This window comes from Phalacrocorax carbo, chromosome Z (genome assembly GCF_963921805.1).
Source record: "Phalacrocorax carbo chromosome Z, bPhaCar2.1, whole genome shotgun sequence".
Taxonomy (NCBI): domain Eukaryota; kingdom Metazoa; phylum Chordata; class Aves; order Suliformes; family Phalacrocoracidae; genus Phalacrocorax; species Phalacrocorax carbo.
In genome coordinates, this window is record NC_087548.1 from 35,184,451 (window position 1) to 35,209,873 (window position 25,423).

The window sequence follows — 25,423 nt, forward strand, 5'->3', positions numbered from 1 at the left end:
GGAGATGCTAGAACTATTGTGCATGCACTGCATCATCGATGTAGACTCCCATTGCTTTTGGATTTCAGGGAGGTCTTCCCCACCCCCCACCCCACCCCCTCCATAAATGGCCCAACTGAACTGCCAAGTTCTCTTTCTTATATTTTCTACAGCTGTTTTATTATAACATCTGGGCTGCAAGGGACACTGAATAACATCTCGTTTCTTACTTCAGCTGCACAGCCCAAGGCATGCAGCAAACATACACATGAAATCACCAGACTACACATCAAATAAGCCCAGGACTACAACTCCACACAACTGTGCATTAAAAAAACAGGCCCACAGGAACTGGGAGTCAACCAAGGTGAGGCAGCAGCCTACTGTCCCTTCCATTCCAGACCTCCAAGTAGAAGTCACAAAAGATATTCAACTCCAGCTACAGCAAGTACTACCACAGCTATGCAGGTGTTCTCTGTTCTTAGGGGAAAGCAAAGGAAGTGGACTCTACTCCTCCCAACACAACCACTACCTGCTTTTGCTCAGGTTTCTTTCTTGAATTCTTACCAGCTGACCATCCACTGTTCCACAGTGAATGCCAAGTGCACTCTTGGAACATACTGCCTTAGTTAATCTGGCCAGAGCCAAAATTTATCATAGACTTGAACTGCAAGACCCAAAATACCTTAAAATTTTATTGAAGACATTTATTTTGCAGTTCCAAAAAACTCCAAAAGCAAGACGCTGACATCAGTAACCTCTATGCCAGAGGCCTCTTTTGGTAGCTAAAAATATCTCAATATCTGTAGTCTGGCACAGAAACTTTATACAACTCATGTGAAGAACAGTGGTAACAGCACACACCTACATACAGCATTTTCCCTCTAGTAAATAAAAATACACAGGAAGGGAACAGAGGAGAGACACAGTATATACAGAGAGTTGCTTTTTGTAATAATCCACTTTATAGCAACAGACAGCAGTGTTACTTTTTTGCTGTTTCTTTTAGCCTATCTAAAACGTTTCCTCAGAGTTTTCTTTAACAGCCATGAGATTATCACAGTTGGTGCAACAGATGTTAGTCTCTAGGAAGAATGGCCTGATCCTGTAAAACCTGCTTTCTCATGTGAAGACCCTTTGAAATCAGTGGGATTTATGTAAATAGGGATTTGCAGGATTAGGTCTACAGTCTAGAGAGACTGCAGTACTTCAGACATCCATGTTCTAGTTTTGTTGCCTGGGAACCCAATATACCAGAATAGCTCCTGAACAGGCCACACATCCTTTATAGAAGCAGCACAAATTCAGCATTAGGACTTTATACTAGTGTGAAACAATCCCTCCTGAGTCAAATGAGGTTCAAAAAGCTCAGACCTGATCCATATTAATGTACAAAATACAAGAATGCCCCTTGCATTTACAAAAGTGGGGAAAGGGGGAAAATTAAACTAAGATTATTTTCTCCTTTCTTTATTTTTTTATTTTTCCTAAACAGAGCACAACATTGGATAAATGTATTGTCCTCTCCCAGCACCAAAACCTGGAGCTGCAAATATTTTGTATACAGTAACTTTGGGTTACCATGGAGACAGAAGAAGAGAGACTACTAGTCAGAAGTCAACAGACCTGTCTAAGGGGTTCAAAATTGGTGCCACTGACAATGGAGATGGTGTCCTCCACCACTTCATCCTCACACCCACTCTTGGCACCCTCCACTGCATGCCCTGCCCACTCCTCTCTAGCCCTCAAGCTTTGTATTCTCTCACCTCACCCACTCTCTGCACCCCCCCAGGTTCTGGCAGGAGAGGGGTTACAGCTGCCGTTTCCATTGACAAGGAGGCACGCACAGCCCATGGACACCAAGCAGGCAAACGGTGACAAGACTGCAAAAAAGCTGATGAGTGGTAGCCGCCTCTGTGGAGACACTACCTCTGGGAAACTGAGAAATGCTGGCACATTTACTCATCAGCTGCAATGTCCAGTGATGCAGTTAGTGGGCTACTCAGGTGTCAGCCATCCAGGCAAAAAGAAATATGCCAGCATGGCACTGGTGAGGCCGCACCTCAAATACTGTGTTCAGTTTTGGGCCCCTCACTACAAGAAAGACATTGAGGTGCTGGGGTGTGTCCAAGGAAGGGCAACAAAGCTGGTGAAGGGTCTGGAAAACAAGTCTGATGAGGAGCAGCTGAGGGAGCTGGGGGTGTTTAGGAAAATAGGAGGCTGAGGGGAGACCTTATCGCTCTCTACAACTGACTGAAAGGAGGTTGTAGCAAGGTGGGTGTTGGTCTCTTCTCCCAAGTTACTAGTGACAGCACAAGGAGAATTGGCCTCAAGCTGCATCAGGGGAGGTTTAGATTGATTTTAGGAAAAATTTCTTCACTGAAAGGGTTGTTGAGCACTGGAACAGGCTGCCCAGGGAAGCGGTTGAGTCACTATAACTGGAGGTATTTAAAAGACACTTGGATGTGGTACCTAGGGACATGGTTTAGCGATGGATTTGGGCAGTGTTAGGTTAACAGTTGGACTCAATGATCTTAAGGCTCTTTTCCAACCTAAATGATTCAATGATTCTATGTGCCACTTTCAAATAAGTCATGTGCTACCAGTGATACAGAAACCAGCTTTGAGAACCAAAGTAAGACATGCTTGTCAATAATATACATAATAACTAGGATGTGTGCCAAACACAATTCACTCAAACTGGAAACTACATATCAAACACCACATCAATGGACACAGTCAGATTCACATGCATATATTATTACTAGAAAATAAAACACACATATAACTGAGAGAAGTCCAAATGAGCCTGCTATAGTTACCTCAATGAGCATATTTTTCCAGAGTAGGTCCACATCATCCTGTGGGGAACCCACAGGAGCAGTGTATATAAAATCCCATGAAGATACCATACGAAAGCAGTTTTGTGGCTTTCAGGACCCACGTGAGCTTGCCCAGACCTCACCATGATATCTTTATATATCACTGTGTGATAACACGTAGGCAGACTTCAGCAGAACCAAATTTAAAAATTCTAGAGCTTTTTTGCAACTTACATGCAATGTGTACGTTAATCATTAAATTCCATTCTGTGTGTTTCGACACCTGTTTCCAGGGCATTACAATGAAAGCCAGAGACTTCATACATACATTTGCTACAATAAAACTGTTGCTAATCACTGCGTCCAAAAACACAACCCATAACTATTACTATTCAGCAGTCATATCTACATGATCTAATATTGATGCTTTATAGTGTCTCTTCTTAACTGCATCTGTTGGTCTCAGAGGCACGGTGTCTATCAATGGCAAGAGAAGTGTCATGAGCACAGGGAAGACACAGTATCTTGTTACACAATAATATGGAATTTAAGAAAAAGTCTATGTATAGCCCTCTCTGTAGGTTCCTCACCAGATGGAATAGCGAGTTCTGTGTTAATGCTCATCCCACTGTGAAACGCGTCAGCAAGCCCAAGTTACCATTAATATGGCTTGAATTCTGACAAGGTCAAACTGGCTGGACTATATTTAAGAAAACTTTTATCTTACTGCAATAGAATAATGTATTCTAAGACTATATATCACAGGAACATAAGACTCTTCTGCTGATTTAACCTAGGCTCAGAAGCTAATGCTCTGTACCATGCCTGAATTTAATTACTGCTGAACAATGCAGGAATATAGCACAGGACTCCAGCACAGCACCACGAGAATTAGTATGCCCTTCTGATCAAAGAAAACTAAGCAGGCTATGTCCAGGAAAGCAATTACAAAACAAAGCAGTCTGAGAGAAAGTTTGAGTGATTTTATTTGCTTATTATTTGTGAAGTCAAAACTCAGAAAAGGAGCAAATTTGACACCATTGGACCCTGAGGATAAAAAGGACATCAAGAGATCACCTTAACCACCTCTCTGTTGGACTTCATCAAGTTTAGGTGTGTCATTTTGGTAGATGCTTCCTAAACCTGTCCTTGATAAAAGAATACATTTTCCTCTCCCACTCTAAACTGCACTCATCATTGGAAAGTTACTGTTGGTTTGTGGTTTTTTTTCCTTAAACACAGTCTTTCCTGATGAACTGTTAATCCTTTACTTCTTGTCCTACCTACAAGGAAGGCTAATCAGAAATCTAGAAACTTTCTGGCTTCCTCCAAATAAATCACGTTTTTTCTCTCTAGGCAGCGTTGAACACCATTACACTCCTGTCCTTTCCATTGGACACAATTAGTGGTGTGTGAGTCCTTACAAAAATTGTTGCAACTTCATCCTAGGTCTTGGTTCACACTACCGAATGATCAATATCATTATTTGACTCTGCAATGATCTTAGTCCTAAGCCTGAAGTACATCTTTGAATGCACATGCTTTGCATCACACAAATGTTGGAGGACAAACAACAGATTAATTGCTGGCCCTAATGCTGTGTTTGTGAGTGCTAAGAAGTCATTCCAAATGTTCCAAAAAGGATTAATGCAGTATAACAAGTCTATTTAATTACTGAAAGACCAGTGATCCTCATTTTACTATAAGCAGCTTTTCCTTTATTTGGAGGCCATAAATAGAACAGAAATCATGACAGGACAACTACCATTCTTGTCCCAGAATATTCAAGTTATAGCAGCAATACACTGAAAAAAAATACGTGAAAAGCCAGGGAGAACTATATACACACATTTCATTTGTGTATGACAATGCAAGATTAGGCACATGTTTTCAAGTACACCAGCACTCCTCACTATAGTTAAAATACAGAAACAATTCTCATACTATATGTAACAATGTGATATCTGTTTCTTTAACTAAAAAAAAAAGGCAACAATTAAGCCCCTTAAAGTAATTACACATAGCTTTAAAAAAAATCCCTTTGGTTTAATAAAACCGAAGAAGTCCATGACTCCTACAACATAAGCCTTTATAGACGATTGAACTGCAGGCAGTTAATTCACCTATGAATGCATATATGGTAAAATCCTGACTTGATATAGATTACTTAAATTATGTGTCTGAATCTAGACAGCCCAATCAATTTTCCAATTCTCCTTTCTGCACAAGCTGGTTATTCTTTAACGGGAAGATAAATAACAGAATAACTTTTCATGTTAACCCTTGGTTAGCTGTAAACTGCACTGTTTCAGTATCACTTGAGGAAAGTGCATGGACAGGCTTCTTTTCATTTTTATAAATTAATGTCACTTCCCACTCTGAGAAGTAGACACAGAAATTTTGTAGGTGTTGATGTTATAGCTGGCTCATTACTAACCCTGAAATATCACCATAAAGGAAGGAATGAGGAAGGCAATGACTTAAGAAGTGAAAGTAGATGGCACACTGGGTCCAAAAAGCACAAATTACTAACTATTTAGGAAAGTTTCAGTACAATCAGCAGGGGCTTCAGGCAAAGGTAGACCCTTCCAAGACAAGACCATGGACTAACCCCTTACAAACCAATGGTCTCCCCCTCAGCTGCCTCACAAACCAGATCTACCCAAGTCTGGGAGACGAAACAGGATGACCAGCATATTCCAGACACAAACGCGCTGTTATGTTAGCTGGGGTTTCATCTCACACCTCAGCCCAAACTCCTAACCATCCATCCTCCTCCCATGCTGGTGTGCTCTGGTCTGAGCTACTGGCCCACTTGACTGAAAAATCTGGGCTCAGAGTAGAGGCTGAAATGGAGAACCAGACAAAGACCACCCCTGCAGGCACTGCAGATGCCTCCTCTGTGGTGGGTCAGGTGGATGAACATACATCTAACTGCCCGTAATGATTGTTTCTTTTATCTTCCTGTCTGAAGTATTTTTCCCCTTCACTGTCACATGGCAAGAAAACTCTGACACTGAGCACACCAAAGTCCCTGTACCGTGGTCCCATCCTCCAGGGGCAGCCCTACCCAGGGCTCCTGCAGACTGAAGCATGGGTGACCTGAGAAGTGCTCCCACCACAGAGCCGATCTCCTGTGGCAGGCTGACTCTGCTGCGTGGTTTCTCTGATGCCTTCTCCCACGGAGTGGAGTGGTACCACTGCAGGGCTTGCGGTGGAAGAATGCTTTATGCTGGCCCTCCCTGCTTGGGCAAGTTTCTTCTGTCTGGGCATGATAAAACCGGGTAAGACATTTCTTTACAATGCAGAGCCCACTTGGGGGCTGGGTACCAGCATGCAGATTTTGCTTGCAGTGAAATACAGGAAGGGTTATAACTTTCCAGCCAATACATATCTCAGTATTTTGCAACCCTCGCTGAGGCAGCGCTGAAGCAAGCGGTGCTCTCTCCCCCTGGGATCAGAGGCACAGAGAGACTAAGCAACCTGCCTGCATTCACCTGGGGAGTCGCAGCAGGACTGGGGACCATGAAAAGGATTTTGAAGTCCTTCTATCTAAACACTGAGTCATATTTTACATTGTCACCACAGTGATAGCATTCAAGCTTCCTGCGTCAGTATTCCCACCCTCTTCCTTCAGAGGAACTATGTAACCGCAATTAAAAATCACCTAGATTGTGGAGTTTCACACTGAAGGAAAAGGCTGGGTCATTTACAAGTGCACGGGAATGCTGTATGTACACATGCAATTTGGTATTTTTTTTCTTTTTCAAAGAAAAAAGAGTCAACAGAGAAACCAGGTGGACCGCGGAAACGTAAACCTGATTATATGCTGCAAAAGTTAGCACATAGTGCTGTGAAAGAAAATATGTTTTAAATGAAGCCAATTTGATAGAATAAATCTACTCACATGAGCAAAGTTTTCAGGCTAAGGCCTTAAATTAAGAACATGCTGATTATTTGATGACTGCTAGATTACAAATTCTTAATGTGTTTTATAATGGTACTCTTACTAGAATATCAGGTTCCTTAACCCAGCGAGGCTGTGTCATGTCATCAGTTTTTCAACAGATCTAGTCACTGATTTCAAAAGGCACTGTTTCCTAAAACTGTGGTACAATGCAGCAGATGATTACACATAATACCCATCTCAAAAAACTAAACTGTCCTAACAGTCAAATTGTAGGTAATTATGGGAAGCACAAAGCCTACATCAAGAAGCTGACATAGGTAGGCAGCCTGTCTGGATGTGGGTCCAATGACTCCCCCCCCTCACCAAAAGTAATTCTTAAGGACAAGTAGTCTCCCCTAGAAAGAGAGCATTAAAAAAAAAAAAAAGGCAGAAGACAAAGATTGTTCTTTCTCCTCTTTTGATAAGTTTAGATATTGCAAGAAGCATAGCATGTAAAGTCCTTTTCTTTAGAGACCACAGATGCTCTTGAATAAAATCTGGGTCTTGAAGAAAATTATGTTTCAGTACTAAAGAAATCAAATAGCCACTTACGACACTGACATGAAATGCTCCTCCTTTCCACATCAAGAAATTATTTTGACCACTCTTTTTCCCTAAAAATCAAAGCAGTGTGCATACATGTTACATTTTCATCACAAAACATTTTCAAAGCAGAACCTCCTTCCCAGCACATCCCACTTGAACAATGGTTACAGAGAAATGGGACCAACTTGAACTGACGGTGTTTGCCCTTGAAAAATGTAGCAAACCCATGCACCCTAATAGAAGACAAATGCATTGCAACCTGAGAGAAGATGGAGCTTCCCTCCAACCCCTCAGATTCCTCCGGCAACCTCTTCCACTACAGAGGGCTGTCAATTTGTCCCCATCACTGTGAGGAGACAAAAGGTAATGACATCAGGAGCACATCCAAGGGAGGACATGGCCACTCTGGAGGGCCACTGTGAAACCCACTGGGGTGTAAATTCAGGGCCAAGGTTTTCTTGTCAGCAATTACCACAAAGAACCGGAGGAAGTGGCGCGGCCGCTGAACAATGGAGAGGTTGAGCAGTTTGCAGCCACTTCATGACCCAGACAAGTCAAGGTCAAGAGATTCAGGTAGCAACTTGGCCTGGGCATGAGTTACAGCTCAAATGAATTGTTTTAACAAATCAGCTTTGGTCAATTAAACCTAACAAGACATGTTGCATCACGTAGCAGGGTTCCTGACACTGAGGCCAGGAGCTGAGGCCAGCCTCATAAAACACATCTTTTAACATGGCATAACAAATTTAAGGTAATCAGTCCAGAAACTGCAGATGTCAGAATAATAAAATACAAGTTGTCTTGACTAGGAGATGTTTTCACACTTTTAAATCAGGGACACTGGAGTGTAGTCATCCTTTCAAGACATCTGGCATCATTTTCAATGGCATTAATCATGCAATGGAAAACTGATGCTGCAGTAAATATATTTGCTATCTCTCAGACACAAGGCACTTCTGTAATAATCTTCTGAGCAAATCCAGCATTTCCATGTTAGTCAAAAAAGGCTGAAAATGGTTTGGCATTTTAGGCCAATGTAATTCCCAAGTGAAAAATATATAATCTGTAAATATTTTAATTATATTTAATTTCTAAAGACACAGAGTTTGTAATTACTGGATTCTAATGTGTGCACATTTCTTTGTCTCTATTTTAAAGACAAATGTAAAACCCTATGACATCTTCTTAGAGGATAGCTTGTGAAGGATATGGTAAGACAACTGACTAAAAATTAGAATACAATACTAGATTTAAGATAAATAGTTCATACTTATCCTTCGCTTGTTTAATTTCATCCTTTATGAAAACATGAATAGTAATTCAGGTTAAAAAAACTTGCAGATTTGGAAGACAAATATATTGGGGATACAATATCTTCAAGAACTAAATGTTTACAATTCTCAGTTGTCAAATAACTGCAAATAATATAGAATATACTTACTTGTACACAGCATTTGCATCAAACTAATATCAAAAAACTTATCTTTTTTCCTAGTTTCTTGATGGACACACTGAGTTTCCCAAACAGTTCACTAACTGCATTTTTGCATTAGACATTCCTGTTCACTCTCTAAGGAAGAAAAGGGAAACTGTTCTGTTCAACTTCCATGTGTATTTTTTCAGGTGGGAAATAATTAAAAGCCCACCTAAAGACATAGAGAAGTCCTTAGTGAAGGTGCCTTTATGGAAGGACACTGGAAAACAAAAAGTTTCCCTCCTGCTCTGGAGATAGGTGGTTACTGTTAAAATGTGCAAGGTTTCTCCAAGGGAAAAGAACACTTCATGGCTGAATGGGCTTCAGCTAAGCTTTAGCACCATGCTTTCCCCAGTGCCATATCATGGGTACTTCTCCTTGTCTCAATACTATTTCTTAGAGAAAAAAAAAAACAAAACAAAAAAACCAACTTTAAAAGCTCCCAAACACCGTAAGTAGTTAGGAGGAAACTACCTCTAAAATTACTCTGATGTCCCCATGATTTTAAGTCACCTTTTTGACTTGAGGAGGGGTATGAGAGAAAGGGGATGTAACATGGGGGAGGAGTCATGGGGCATGAAGGCAAAAGCTCTGGTCCTCAGGCTGGCTAAAAACATCTGAAATGCTATTATTGATAAACACACTTTAGATTCAGCCCTTCCTCAGACAGAATACCCCAGAAAAGCCAAGCCTGAAGTGCCCATCTTCCACCAACTGTGAAAAAAGCTAGAACAAGTCACACACCAATAACGAGGTTCCTAAGAAACAGCTAAAGAAATATATTTACTTAAAATTAAAAAAAGCACAATATACTTCAGAAAAGGAAAGAACCTCTCTGAAAGGAGAGTTTGGCAGGAGGAGAGTGTAAGAAAGTAATCTTTTTGTAAATAAAAAGGTGGGGAAAAATATTAACAGCTGTGCTAGAAGAATGTTCCCAACTTCACATACAACTCTGCTCCCAGACAGTACAACATACACACCCAAATCAAATCTCTTTTCTCTTGGATGAAGTTAATAATCTAAGATCTCCTTCCCCTTTACTAGCTTCTGAGCCTTTCAAACCTCTTCTAACCCAGGCTTCATGACCCTGAGCCAGGTTTTTAGCAACTGCTCTAGAAGTTCCACCAGAGTTTAAAAAAAAAAACTACTAAAAAGGAGAGACACAGTAGAATCATGAAACCTCCCTATAACGAATTACATCTTGTTTGACATCTGTCAAACAAACTGGCTAATCACACAGACCTTCCTTTTCCACATTCACTTAGCATCTGGAAAGAGTCTCCAGCTAATGCATTTCTTCTCCACCCCACAACGGAAGGAGCAACCCTATTCAGTTCAGTTAGCCATTTAAGTTGATCCTGCGATCATCCTAACTCAAGTGATTACAGCAAATCGACATACCACCTTGCTGTTGAGACTGGAACATAACGCTTTAGGAAGCCTGTTGAATTATGGTGCTTGGCACTGTAGTACGCTGCTCTGGGGACCAACGCTTCAGAGGGCCACCAGTCCTTGCAATGTCTGCATTACCATACTAGCAGCAGGGAGGAGGAGAGGGAGGAAAAGCAGGGAAGGAGGGAAACCTAGAAAAAGCAGTGGACTTGACAGCAATCTCATGCAATTAACTTTAAAACCAACCTGCAGTGGTATTTAGCATTTAATTATTTTAATGAAGTTTTCACAGTTACAATGAATTCAATATGCATAAATATTAACAAATTTAAGACCTAAATCTCTGCTGCTTTTTGAAGTATTTCCTTTATGAATTAGTGGCCTTACTGATAGTTTAAAAGCTTTTTTTTTGTTCCCAGTATTGTTCTTCTGTCTGAAACTACCGTGAAGCAAGAATCTTCTGTTTTATCTTCTATTCTTTTCTTTATAGCTCCTTGCTGTCGATCTAAATGTCATTCATAAATTAACACTGACCTCTAAATTTTCAACTAGTTGCACAGAATTTATTTAACCATAAGCCTCTTCTGTCTCAAACACAACTAATGTAATTTAACCCTGTGAAAAAGACTCCCCTTGGTGTATCAGGTAAGAAAAAAAACAGAACGAGCTAAAAGCTCCTTCCTAAAATGCATATATATTTCATTCCTGACTGCAATAGTAAAATTAAATATGGAAAATTCCCTTTCCTTTCTCATGAACCTGTCGTATGACCTGTAACGCTGTTCTGAAGGAAACTAAAATTAAAATAGAAAAAAATATGCATTTTGAATTCTTTAGTCTACTGTCCAAATGTCAGTTCACACATACACATGCTGAAAGATCAAAATTGATGGGTGACCTTTTTAAATGTTTTAATATCCTACATCTTCATAAACAAAGTATCTATAACCATCAATTGAAAAACATTATTACACCTGTATATACAGCAAACTAACCTCCATCTCCTAATGACAAATGTCCCTCCTGACTGTAATTTTCAGCACAACAGAGATACTTGACAAAGTAGTAATCCAAAATTTTACATGAAAAAACTAGAAAAGAAATCAACACAGTGTCTTTTTCAGCTGACATAAAAAGTTTTTTTAAATTGCATTTTCCACATGCCTGAATAGACTGGAATTGCTCAAAGCAATTCAAAGTTTTAAAAAGGTTTCTTATTCCCTATCAGATTCTAAAACTATAAAAAGCTCTTCTTATTTGAGAGCAGATAAAATATAAACACATACTTCTGCACTGGCTTTGTGATTCAAAATTGAGATTTAGCACAAAGCATCTGCATGCCATTTCATTGTGTAAGTAACAAGCTCTTAGAGTACTTAGATGCCTATAGGTACAGGCAGTAATATGCTCTATTTCCTGTTGTTCCCAGTGTAACTAATAATTTGCTGTGTAAACTCCAACAAATCACCTTGTACCTTGACATATCCTTCTGCAAATCAGGTAAAATGTTCTACTGTATGTTCCCAGGTGAAGTATTCAGAAGGAGGCAAATCATTAAAGTTAATGGAAGTAGGAACAATCAGCAATTCAACAGATTGATTGATTCTTCTAAGCCCATTATTTTTTTATTAATTGTAGGTGGAAGCATCAGTGCACACAAGAAATGCAAACCCTCGTCCAAAATCCATCTAGCTGGTGTGACACTTAGACATATGACCATTATATGACTTTGTGCATAAAGAAGACTGCTTAAAACATAATTTTGATTGTGGTTTTATGTGGAATTCCTTGTAGTCACATCACACTAACAAAAATAATTTCATTTATCATTTTGAAATATGAAAAGTATTATTATAATATATTGTCAATTTTCTATACTTACTAAATGAACACTAAAGTATAACATGAAAATGACTATGCAAACCTATTTCAAAATTTGAGCTCTGTAAAATAATAAATCCACAAAACTCAAAAAAAAGCTTAATAAAAAGATCAAGGCATTGATACACTGGGAGTTTGCCCACCCACTCCTGCAATTCAGATATACCAGGTTTAAAAAAAGAGTTACAATTCCTCCTGGAAGGAGGACATGTTTTTCAAAGTGAGACAGTGCATACGCATTGCCAGGTCTATCTGAAGCGAAAAAGTGATATCCCCGTGTGGTTACAGGATCACTGGTTTGCCGGCGTTAAGCTAGGGTTTCAAATCAATGCAGGTGCAGCACTCTGTGCCCCAGCTGAGATTATCTGAAACAGCACTTACTGACAGTACAAAGCATGCTCCTAAAAATGGGGTTGGCCTGCACCCCTTGCCCAAGCGGCTGTGGGTGCGAGCCATGTGGCCCACAGGCAGCGCCAACGTGCAGCCGCCCCGTCCTGGGGACCCGCAACCACCCTGGTGGTGCAGCAGGAGGGTCCTGCATGCAAAGTTCTCCCCTACCTAGGCTGCGGGAGCCAGCCCGCACCCTCACTCTCCCCCTCTTCTCCTTTCTCTGCCTTTCTGGGTTTTTTTCCTGTTCCCCCACCCCAAGAGATAGGACGCAGTCTGGCAATTCAGGGGCTCACGTAGGCCAGGCTTCCTTCTGTGCAGCCCTTTGGGTAGGACTGCTGATCCTTCTTATTAATTAACAAGATAATAGTAGTTAACCAGAAAGCAATATTAATGCTATCTATCTAGGAAACTTCTAACAGGAATGATTTATCCTTTCTGTGGATTTACCGGTAACAAAGTCATGCAGCTGAAACTGTAGCAGTGTCTTGATGGTTTAAGAAGTTAAAAAACCAAGACTGCCTAAACAGTATCAGACTAAGGACATCTGCATCTATTTTCTGCCCTCCTTCTTGCATAGTTTTGAAGATCCTCCCCTCTCTCAACTTCAGAGTTTATTAACAGCTGGGGATGCAGGCTCCCCCAGTTATACCAGTCTTACACAAGGACAAAAAAGAGTGTAAACATGACTGATCTGAGAAATGTACTCTGAGAGGCACATGCATTAAAAACACAAATATTTACCACATACATGTACCATTGCTTCAGTCCTTTAAACTCCCAAAGCATTTCTCAAGGTCTACTATACTTCACTCAGTATGTGCTGACATACCTAACACAAAGTTTGCATTTTATTTATGCTGCAAAAAAACAGCAGAGGTGATGCAGGGATGAAGAATTCTGCAGATGAGGCACATTGCTATAGATATTTTATGTTTCAGAAAAACACCAATGGATTTTTTTTTTAATTAGCCATTGTAAGACTATATAAAACATCTATCAGAAGAAGGATTTATATTATCTGGGTTCTGTTGCAGCAAACAAGTACTGCAGCTCTCATTCACTGATTGTCAAAAACTTTCCAATGTGCCCACTGCAATGCGGATGCCAACCAACGAATCAAAGGCATTCAGCAACTAGACAAAGAGGGTCTGATGCCAACCTCGGTGCCACTGGCAACCATTATTGGCATCAAGCACATTGTCTGCTTTTTTTTTTCCCTCTCCTGGCACTCAACAAACAAAATGGCGGTTCTTGTAGCAACGGGAACACAGCATAAGCACCACACTGAATCAAATACCATCAAATGATTTTATGGACTCAGATGCATTTCATACCAAATGATAGACACTCACTGATGCCTGACAGGGGAAAAAAAAAAAAAAAAAAAAAAAAAGAAAAAAAAAGGCAGTTTTGTCAAAAGAAGAAACATCCATGCCATTTTCAAGGTTTGGGCTTTTTAAAAACTCAGGGGAGGGGGGTTGGACCTGATACACACAACAAGCGAGCCCCATAGTAATGTATTATGATTAAGAATTATTTTGATGCTAAACTGATCACAGTGTGTACTTCCCATTTTCTTCCCCCGTTTCAGTCAAAGGAGCAGCACTGCAACATATACCAACCCCCTTTTCCTTTTTTTTTTTTAAGATCCTAAAGCACAAGAGGATAGTAGAAAGAGAGCGGGGAGGGGGGCAGGGAGGGGAGAAAAAGATACTGAATTCTGAGGGACATGAGCGAAAAGTAGAACCAGATGAAGTTGGTCAATGACAGAACTTCATAGGTCGGTCCTTACTCCTTCTTTCAAAGCAGGCATGGAAGTAGAAGCTCATTTTATTAAGAACTGAAAGGATTATTGACACTTCTAGATCTGGAAATTGTCAATATATTGTAACATTACTCTGCACTGCAATGCGGATGCCAACCAACAAATCACAGGCATCCTAGGCTAAACAAAGAAGGTCTGATGCCAATCCTGGTGCCACTGGCAACCATCACTGGCACTCAAACTATCCTTCCTCCTCTTTTTTCCCCTAATCTTCTTTTTTAAAGCAACAAAAAAACAAACCACTTGGCCCATTTATTCATTTTATGTGCTAATTCCTTCTTCATATTTCGTTCAGGGATTTAATTGTTTCTATGTCTCCACTTAGTTTTTACATGATACTATTAAGCGGGTTTATATATTCTAAAAGAGAAATAAAAAGCAAAACAGCATGTGTATAATGCAGCATTTTGGTTGACTTCATGCTTATCTGTTGTAAAGCCTCGTTCTTGTAATCAAGTGCACTACAAAGTGCCACAATTAACCTGCTTTCAATGAGGACAGAGAATCAAAGTTTGACAAAACGGAAAAAAAATATGAAGATAACTTTATATGACTTCTTCAAGAAGTGAGCCAACAGATGTTATTGTAAGAGTTACTGTGAAGCAGCAATACGGATACAAAATACATGCAGTTTACAATAAACAAAAGGGTCTACTAAGGGTGACTTTGTACATAGAAATTAGCCAGCTTCATCTTCCAGTATATTCTCAAAGCAGCATCGTGTAACTTTGAAAGTTATAATATTACAGCACGCTTATCTTACTCATTTCTGATTAGACAAGTGTTTTAAATAAACTCCTATTCTGAATCCTTAAATCAATAAAATCAGCTATGACCTGCAATTCTTTCTCCCACTTCAAGTTACTGGCTTCCAACAATTTAAAAGTGGACAGTGTGTAAGAGTACTCTGACCCCAGCTTCTTCGGCTCAAGAGCTACTTAAACTGTTTTGCCTCCCTTTGTAGTTTTGACTTTTAGAGGCAGGTAAATCCACTAGAATTAATCAGTAAGCTATGTCTTGCAAAATATGCATTCAAAATATCATTTGAATTTTTCTTCACAAAAGTTTAAAGGTACAAGTTATTTTTAAATAAGCTATTTCGCTTAATGGTATCAAAGAAATCTTTCTTCCTATGTTATTGGGGATCAGATTTACCACACTCTGCAGCTACTTAAAGTCGCTGCAAAATATCTAAGTGCTGTCTACTGCTGTGGAGAGAAAAATACAAAAATTACAAGCAGGGAAAAAAACCCAGAACAAAATTATGAACCATATTTTTTCATGATAAATAATCAAAAAAAGTGAAACCTATTTATATGTTCATGTAAGCATAGTGGTCTATATGCGTGAGTAAATGCTAAAAGACAAATTCACTGACAACAAAAAGGTTGTGTTGTGTATCTGTTCTTTTAAAGAATGAGTGCACACTGAACAAAGACATGCGCAATTTTACTTTTTTGTTACTAACAAAATCCATTCCGTTTGTTTTTCAGTTAAATCCCACAGTTGTGTACAAGGCACCAGATAACAGCCTGCCATCTGCCCTTCTGCAGGCCATTTCTGCCTACTACCAGGCCAAGTTGTGAAATGGCCCACCATCTGCGGCTGGCCAAACTTTCCCTAGTTGAGATCTGCAGCTAAAAAAGAAATGCTTTATTACTGCTGATCAGTCAGCAATACAAAGATGTCCAGAGGATGGTATAATCGCCAGAAAGATCCAAAATGAGCCCTCGCTGAGAAAAAGCATTTTGGAAGGCTTAGTATTGGAGGAAAAAACCTTTATATACTCACAGCCATTTAAAATTTTGGGGAACCTGCCTGTGAGTATTGTTGTCTGAATATGCAATATGACTAGCAGTTTTTTCCCTAATACATGATTATAAGAAGCCCTGGTTTTATTTTCATTTTATAAAACTCAGTTAAAGAAGCTTTTCCATCGTGCTCCTGCAATTTTCCACATTTCAGTTATCTGCCAAATAAAATTAAGTATACAAGTGTGATTATGAAAATATACATTTCATGGAAAATTCTCTTGAAATATTAGAACCTGGATCTTTGTTTTAAAGGTCAGATAGGTAAGATGAGCTAGTAAGGTAAAGTGCAAATAAAACCTTAAGTACTGTATGCTGTAATTCTGTCTAATATATGGTATTTACAAAGCAGTATTTCTGTGCAGAAGTTTTTTCATGTTTTATTTTATAGAAGTGAGAAAGTCTGCAATTGCTCTTCAAATTGAGAGTAGGTTTATCAGCTTAAGGATGAATCCTTAATTATTTGTAACTACAAAGACAATAATAAATATTTGTAGAATTTATTGTGATTGTGCAATTGCATATACCTGCATCTGTTACTAACTGTACTGGGGGAAGTAAAAAAAAAACCCAACCTGAAAAACGTGAAGAATGTTCTCCAAAGTCGTGACTGACTACGCAATATATTGCCACTATCTGACCAAAAAAAAAAAAAAAGGCAACTTCAGCAGAGCTGAAGTACTACTTTGGTATGTCCCGCTCTCTCTTGGAAGAGAGCAAGGCACGTATGTCAAACATACATGTCATTTACATAGGTCTGTAGGAATGCGTGTGTATGTAAGTATATACGTATACATGCTGATTTACATATGGATATGTACCCACATTACATCTATAGACCACAGAATAATGTTTCATTGGAAGCCAGCCCATAGGGGAAATAGGGCTACCTGGAATCAGAGTTTGACATACTAACATAGAAACATGACAATCTGCTTCCTACCTTGCTCCTGCACGTAGTATGCCAAAAACAAATCAAGCTCCTTGACTGATACTGTTATGTGATGTGGCTGGACGCAAAGTGCTGGATTTGTGCAATGTGGGGATTTCATGAGCCGCTCTCCATCTGTACTTTCCAAGGGGATGCCTTTGAACAGGATCACCATGACTAGATCCAGACGCCAGACTTTGTCAGCCTGTCGCAGGCAGTCGATTCTCCTAATCTTACCCTTCTGGTCAGGATTGGACAATACACAGCATGGGTGCTTCTTCCCAGTCACCGTGAGCACAAAATCCTCCCGGAACTCTTGGCGAATATCTTTGCGCAGCTTGGCCAGGAGCCTGGATGCCCACTTCTGTTTAATTTCAGGCTTTTCGCTAAGTAGCTCATCCTTGACTGCTCTTTCCTCATCCTTTGACATTCGTTTCTCATGTTTTTTAAAGTACTTGCGTTTTCGAGCCTGAAGGTTGAACCAAGTATAGGCAATTGCACGGACGTGTGGAAGAAGTGCCTCAATGAACGGGTGAAATTCATCCTGTGGAAAGAAGTGGAGGGAAAAAAAACAGAAGAGAAGAAGAAAACTCAAAGTCAGTAAGTTCTCATAATCAAAGCAGTATCAAGAAAGGTTTCTGAAAATCTTACAGTGAAATCCAAGACGAAGAGAATAAACACTTAAAATTTACGCAAATTTCTGCATAACACCTTTTTATGCAATTACTACCACTGTCAGGCAGCAGACAAAAAGTACACAGAGAATCACATTTTCCCCATATTTCACTCTTTGAGAGAACCATACGAAGATTTTATTTTTCATGCCTTCCCTCACTTCATCCCGCAACGCTGCAGAGACAACATCATTTAAAAGAGATGCTATCAAGATGTTTTGTTCCTAACATTTAAATATCTCAGTGAACGGCTAACATCAAGAAAAGTACCATTGCACAAAGAGAACACTATACGGATTTAAAAAATCTGAGCAGAAACGTTCAGAAGGCTGAGGCGAATGCCACAGTTCATTTCTCTTCTCTGTGGCACAGAAACACAAAGCATATACATGCTCAGTGTAATGCCACACAGTTCCCGCTTTTGGAGCATGCTCTCAGCAAGAGACTGCTGGTGGCACAAAGAGCATGCGCCATTAAACTTGATCCATTTTCTTATCAAACGTCCAACATTCCAGCACTGAAACAGCACCATTCCAGTGGTGGTAACTAGAGAAACCAGTACACGGTAAGGGAAAGTGGGCAAAAGACACACTGTGTCGTATACAAATCCTGAACAGAAGCTTCTGTACTTTCAGCTCTTTGGGCTTCCCTCCCACCGCCCCCAAACTCTGTAAAATAAAAGTTTATGAAGTTGAGAACAAAAATTACATTTATGTTCTTCCGGCAGCTCCACTGTGGGTTTTGAAGCCCCACAGAGTCAGTTAATTTGTTAACTGATCACATGAGTGTGGCAATTATTCTAAACCCCTTAAAAATCAATCTGAGGTGTACAATGAAAAATGGCAACTTGGCACAAACTTTGCATTCTTTGTGTTTCTGCATGCTGTGGCAGAGTGACATTACGAGTGCACCGCTGGTCAAATGCTGCTTTTGTGAAATCCATGTAATTTATTTACAGTTCAAAAATATCCCGTTCTGTCATCCGGCTTCACCTGCAAGTTCTTATCTTCTGCCTAGCAGCGATATGGATTGCATTAAGGAGGTAATGCTTAGTTGTCATCTGCAAATACATCCTATAGCAATTAAATTAATTTGTTTTGTCTGCTTAAAGTACCATCCTACACATCCATGTTAATATCTAAATAGGCCTTTCCCAAAAACTACTGCCTCTTTTCCATGAGCAAATCCACTGTTTAAAACAGCACGATCTGCTTATCAAACATTACTGTATTTTGGTTTGGAAGGGAGACCTTAGGGGAGGTATCTTTCTGCCTGTGTGCAGGCATACTCAGTTTTAAATACCATGCAGGTTTCTCATCATGCTGAGTGGCACGGTGCAATCAAACTAAAATTGAACCTTTTTTATACAATTATATTCAAGAATACAATTAACAAACTAATATTTTAGCGACACTGCTAGACAAGGAATGAATTATGTTTAATCAATAGGCTGATTAACTCCACTAGGTTTAAAAAAGAAGAAAGTATAACTAATGATCTCAATTATACAGAGTTCAGACTGCCATTGTAGAAGCTTCAGGCCAAGAATTTTGCGTTTAAATCTTCGAATTTCAAACAAAGTTCAAAATCTCCTGAATGCTAAAAAAAAAACTAGATCTAGTTACGTCTCTTCCCTAACTGTCCACAAATCAAACAGAAAACAGAAAAGTTGCAAGCATTTTACCTAAGACCACGTTACCTTCGCAGAAAAAAATAAAAATAAAATTAAATTTTAAAAAGGAAAGAGACAATATCAGAATATAATTCAAGACATAAATGATTGTGTTACAGTACGATGCTTGACAAAGAGCCGCAAAGGCAATAATCAAACTTATTAGTAGTTTCCAGCAGAGATTTGAACAATTCCGATACTATACTGCCACATAAAAGTAGGACATGGAAAGAGTTAAACCACAATCTGTTCTTTGTGTGGGAAGGCAATACTGCTTTGAGTAACCACAGCCCATGATAAGACTTTCCTATCTTCATACGCTTTCCGAACCCATGGGGTTTTTCCCCTCAATTATAACTACTAAAGAAAGTTTATTTTTTCTTCTACAGAAGTCATCTTAATTGAAGTATTCAAATAAAAATAAGAAAAAAAATAACGTACACATAAAAACTGCACTGTTAAATATCTGCAATTCATTTTAGACTGAATAAACCAGATTTACTACAGATTTTGAAAATTCTAACAGCTGGCACTAAAGGTGGGGAGAAGGCATGGGGCTGAAGAGCTTTGGGAGAAATTAATTTTTGCCCCCTTACAATGATTTCTCCTACATCTAAACAGACTTCAGCACTTATAACTTAAAACAGCAATAAAACTAATGTGGAAATATTCTACTTTGCTACAATACTGCACATGTAGTTGTCATTTTTGAGAAGAACATCACAAACTATTTTGGAGTGGCTATGCCTTTAGGTAATGCACACAATATTACAATAATAACCTATAGCATTTTACCTCTATGAAAATTTTTATACAGAAAAATTCCACTTTTTACATTCCAATTGGTAGTGGCTGCATGTTTCCTTTTCAATGAGTAAAAAGAGAAGGAGGAAAAAAAAACCCTTTTTAAAACTGTGTTCAGACTTTTCTTTCATAATATCATTAAGTCCTAAAGCTATAAATATATGTGAAAGAGTGTGAAGGAGAAACACAGCAAAGAACATCCTGTTCTAAAGCAATATTATCAGGTATCTTTGAGAGATTCATTGTGCATCTGGAGTCCTTTCAAATGAAACATTACTTGACAAGAAGTGCCCATAAAAATGATCCTAAATGGAGATTTGCAATTAATCACACACATTCTCCACTAAACCTCCTTAAAAGCCATCTACTGAATTTGATTTTTTCCCCCCTTAATATTCATACAGGCAATATTGAAATATCTTTTTTATGTGGCACTTACCCATGTGCCACAGTAGCTCTTGCAATAAAGTGATTCATGGAAGTAAGATTTTCAAATGTCATATCAAATGGCTCAGGTGAACCATTGTGCACTGACAATTTAAATTAAAATGGAAGTTACTATATAGTATCTACGTAGCTTGTAAATAAAAGAAAAAATACCAGTCATCTAGTGATGATAGATAGGCCAGGTTTTCTTTTTGGAAAAGGTAAAGAGGAAATGCAGCGCCCTTCTCTTATCTTCCACTTTCATGAACTTCGTATCAATTCATGCAAGTTTGAAGTAGGGACCGTACAATAAATATACCAGGCAGAAGTCTGGAAATTTTATACAGAAAACTTCATGTACTCAATTTCTCTGCATAGATTTTCTCTGTGCCTAATGAAACAACGTATTCTAGGAGGGAAAGAAAATGACAACATATTCCAAGTTTCCTGGACCACCATAATATAAAAATAAACCACAGCAAAAATATCACAAGAGACCAAGCACTTACAGGCATGCAGTAACTGCATCCTATCATGCCTCAGCAAGAAAGATAAATGCAGTTTACACTCATTCCAAAGCAGGGAGAAAGAAGCATATGGGAAGGAGAAGAAAAGACCCCCAAAAAATTAAATTGCACTTGGTAAGACTTCATTCTTCCTTGGAGTTATTTTACACCCACCAAACTTTTACTGAGAGAGTGGTGGGTAACATTCGAATTGCAAAGGTTTGTTTTAAAGCTGTACTTTGGATTTTACACTTGTTTCTGAAAGGTGCGTCAGCACTGTCTCTGCACAAACTGGGCTACGGCTTTTGCAAGGAGCTCGGTCTGTACAGGTGTTCTATGCTTAGAACTTTTACTAAAATATTTTCTTCTGAGTACACACTATAACAGTCAACGTGCACCACAAGAGCCCTAGAGACAGAGAACACAATAGAGAGAACAATTTTGGCAGTACTACTTTAACTTGGTCACAACTCAAAATAAGATTAATCGATCTTTTGCTTTGAATAAATAAATAACACAAAGTATAAATTATTATTGCCAGTGTAATCTTAACTTTTAATTTATGGAGGGGAAATATGATTTTTAAAATGCCTTTATCATTCCAAATAGGTAGAGAAATATTCCAGATTAAAATCAATTTGCTGCGACTGTGTCCCATCTACATACCTCCAAATGGGAACTGTATCTGCATGGCACATGATACAGCATGACTGTAAAATATTGTGTAGAAGTTATCAATGCACAAAAGCCAGGAATTGCTTTCTTGTGTTTTCGGCTGTCGAAGTGCTGTGTTTTTGAATACACCTGAGTGTGGTATTTCAATACATGTTTGTACAGACTAAGGAAATCTGTTACATTTGCGAGTCCAAAAAGCAAACATATGGGGGGGAAAAAAAAGTCATCAGGGCAGGCAACAGCAAAATGAACTACTCGCTGTAACAGAGGTGGTAATGAAAACGTGTGTGTTTCCAGTGTATAAACTGCTTTCTTAAGTTGTACTCTTGGGTTTATACTCTGGTGCAGAGGTCTTATTGCCTGTCAATAATTCCACAGGATGGACAGCCCACACAGAATTAATTTTTACTAATTGCAGATTCCGTCATAAGCAATTATTTCTATGCATGTACTTGTAAGCACATGCGTATCTCTTACACGAAACGCTCCCTATGTGCATTCATTTCTCTTTTGGAGACAAAATATCTCCACAGTACTCTTTTCCAGCTTTGCTCTGCTGCAGCTCACATTTATTTGCTGAAAATATCCATATCTAAGTCAATCACACTTAGATGCCAAACAAAATATAAACAATAAAAAATGTGTCAGCCAAAAAGCTACAGGACTGTATCCAATCACTGAATAAGCCTTATCATTGTTTCCATCTTCATTCACAATTTATGAATACTTCAGTCTTTTTGAATTACAATGCTTTCTAATTGTGGAATAACCTAAATCATATTTATTTATTTATTCACCGCGCAACTGTAAGTGCCCCGTTGGCCTCTTAATAACAGCGTTGCGGGAGACGTTACTTTCGCACATTTTCTGCTCCTTTAGCTATTCGTCGCACCAATGTGGAAGCAAGCAGTTATCGCTCCATCAGTTTACATCACATCCTCCTAAGACAGACTTTCACAAAAGCTTCTGAAAACTATCCCCCGGCTCTACAGACCGGGTTTACTCTCCGGAACGGGGCTCCGGTGCCCCGGCGCCCGCTCCCCATTACGTTAGGACGCGGCGGGGGCTCCGGGGGAAGCTTCCCGAGTCCGCTCCCTCAGCCCCTTCAGGGTCTCAAAAAGCCGGGGGGGAAACGGGGGGACGGGACCCCCCTGCCCGTGCCGCCCCGCTCCGCGATCCGCTCCCTCCCGCCGGCCCCGCTGACAGCCGCCCGCCGGCCACCGGCAGCGGCTGCAAGTGCCGTCGTGAAAAATAAAAATAAAATAAAATAAAATGGGAGCCGGCTAGCTTGTTCCCTCTCCCGGGAGGAGGCACGCCGGCCCCCGAGGGTTGCAGGTGGGGCGGGGGCCGGCGGTGGCGGGGGGGGAACGGGGACACGCCGTGCCCCTCCACAACCGGGGAAGAAACTACTGCAGAGCCTGGTCACCCCCGCTCACGCCGCCCTCGTCGTTGGCAGGCTACGTATTATTAATTAAGCATAAGACGGGATTACTTCGCGCCGGCGAGCGCTCATTTTTTGTCAAAACCACCACTTTTCCTTTCAAACCCTTTCATTAGACTCCGCGTACGCCGGCGAGCTGAAAAGAGCAAATCGTTTTATTCCAATCAAATCAATACTTCTCAAACCGTCTTTTTAGCGTAATTATGCTCATTTCCATTTTCTTAATAACCTTTGACTTCTTACGCACCAACAATTAATAGCATTTGTCTATGGGTGACACTTTGAATGGGTCTCCCCAAAACAATGGCCTGCTACAGTTTATTCTCTACTATTCCCTCCTGCGAGAGTAGTTTGGATCTGACAAGCAGTTACAACTGCGCTTTTAACCCGTTACCATTACAAGCAATGACTCATTAACAACTCGCATACACATAAAAATAATTAAAAAAAAAAAAACCACGACACGTGAAAATAAATAAATAAATTATGAGATAAATTAAATAAAACGCGTCTATACCTGAGTGAGACAGATTGGAGAATACATCATGACTTCGCTTTGAGAACACGCTGCCCGGAGAGCCCCTAAGAAAAGCCTCAAAAAGGAATAATTTCATCTATTCATTTTACAGTCATCTGAGACTCAAGGAAGATGAAATCAATCAGGACGGGCTCTGCCCTGGATCACCACAACTTCACAACAAACCCCAGTCCTCCTTAAATAGCCAAAGATTCAAGTTCACTCCGTGTGCTAGATTTCCCGGGGTGAAATCCAATCTACACTTTTAACCCTCTTGTAGTCGGCGGCGCGGGAGTCTTGCTTTTGCTGCTGCTGCTGCTGGTGGTTGTTTGGCAGACGAGGGGGGAAGGACTCGGGGCGGGGGGGGGAGGGTGGGCGGGAGGATTTTTTTTTTTTTTGGCCTTTTTTTTTTTTAATCCCTTTTTTTTTTAAGAAGTTGTTGCTGGTGGGTTATTACGGCACTGTCACCACGCTTCCAAAGTTCAAGGTTACAGCCCGCAGCGGAGAAGGAAAATCCCGGAGAGTGGTGGCAGGCAAACTTCGCAGGGCAGCGACGGTGCGGGCGGGAGCGAGCGGCGCGGGAGCGCGCCCCGCGGGCGGGCAGCGCGCGGCCTGCCGGCCCCCCTTGCCCCCGCACCCTCCCTCTGCGGGCAGGGGTGAGGGGCTGCCTTCCGAACGCCCGCTGTAATAAAAGTGATCGCTTGAAAATTCAAACGATAAATCTCTCCCTCCCGACTTGCTCCCGCCGTCCCCGTCCCCGTCCCCCCACGCTCTGCAAAAGTTAGAAGTTGCAAAATTTCACCGGTTACACCCTCCGGCCCCCGTTCCAGCTCTCTCCCCAAATGAGACTTAAGTATTTTTTTTAATTATTTAATTACACAATCACCGCGTACACTCCTCCTCCTCCTGCACACACATTCCTTCTCCACCAGATCCCCCTCCTCTACCCTCCCTCTGTATCAATCAACCATCGAACGCCGCAGAAGGAACCAGCACGTTTTGCAAACATCACTCATTTTCCCTCTTCTGGTGGGAGAAAGTTGCTGGGGGAGGCGGGAAAGCAGCGGCGGCGGGAGGGGGCGGGGGGGGTGTCTGCCATCTGCAGGAGGTTTCTTTTCCTTCTCCTCCTTTCGGGGTGCGATTTTGTCAATGGCGGCTGGGCACAGACGCCCCCGCTCCCCCCTCGGCAGCCCCACCTCGCATCCCGCCGCAGGGGTCACCAGGGGAGCAGCCCCCTCCGCTGCCCCCCCATCCCAAGGCGGGGGGTACCGGACACTGGACCGCCGGTCGCCGCAGTCCCGGCGATGGCAGGGGTCCCCCCGGGCGGCGGCGGGGGGTGTCCCGGCTCCCGGGCGGCAGCAACAGGTCGCGGGGTCTGCTTTCATACTCCCGGGATAGCATTTATCGGGGAGCAGAAGGGTCGGCGGGGAGGGAGTAGTGACCGAAACTTAATCCTGCTGCTGTGAGGAAGGCTGGGATGCAGTGCACGGCTGCGGGGTGGGGGGGGGGGGGGGGGGGGGGGGCGGCGGGGAGGAAGAGAGGTGTGCTCGGTGTGTGCGACCCACCCCCCAGGACCGCCGCTGCCGCCTGCGGGAGGGAGCGGCACCGGTGCCGCCTCCCGGTGCCGGTGCGCGGCCCCCGGCGGCGTCCCGGAGGGACCGCGGGGCTTCCTCCCTGCCCAAAGTGAGAGTTTATTCACGTCAGGCAT

The 25,423-nt window shown here is 41.1% G+C and overlaps 1 protein-coding gene across 8 annotated transcripts in view; it reads right to left on the bottom strand.

Annotated features, from left to right (window-relative positions):
* The window catches only part of NFIB (nuclear factor I B), a 182,828-nt gene that overhangs the window by 151,704 nt on the left and 5,701 nt on the right, over positions 1-25,423 (bottom strand). For 3 of the 8 annotated variants that reach the window (XM_064438925.1, XM_064438924.1, XM_064438923.1), the window contains exons 1-2: positions 23,716-24,480; positions 17,013-17,544 (exon numbers count right to left, since the gene is read on the bottom strand). In XM_064438925.1, the coding sequence (XP_064294995.1) occupies positions 17,013-17,544; positions 23,716-23,745 (562 nt within the window). In that variant the 5' untranslated portion in view covers positions 23,746-24,480. Of the gene's footprint in view, positions 1-17,012; positions 17,545-23,715; positions 24,483-25,423 lie in introns of those variants that run through there. The other 5 variants (XM_064438921.1, XM_064438920.1, XM_064438926.1 and 2 more) reach the window with 4 other exon arrangements.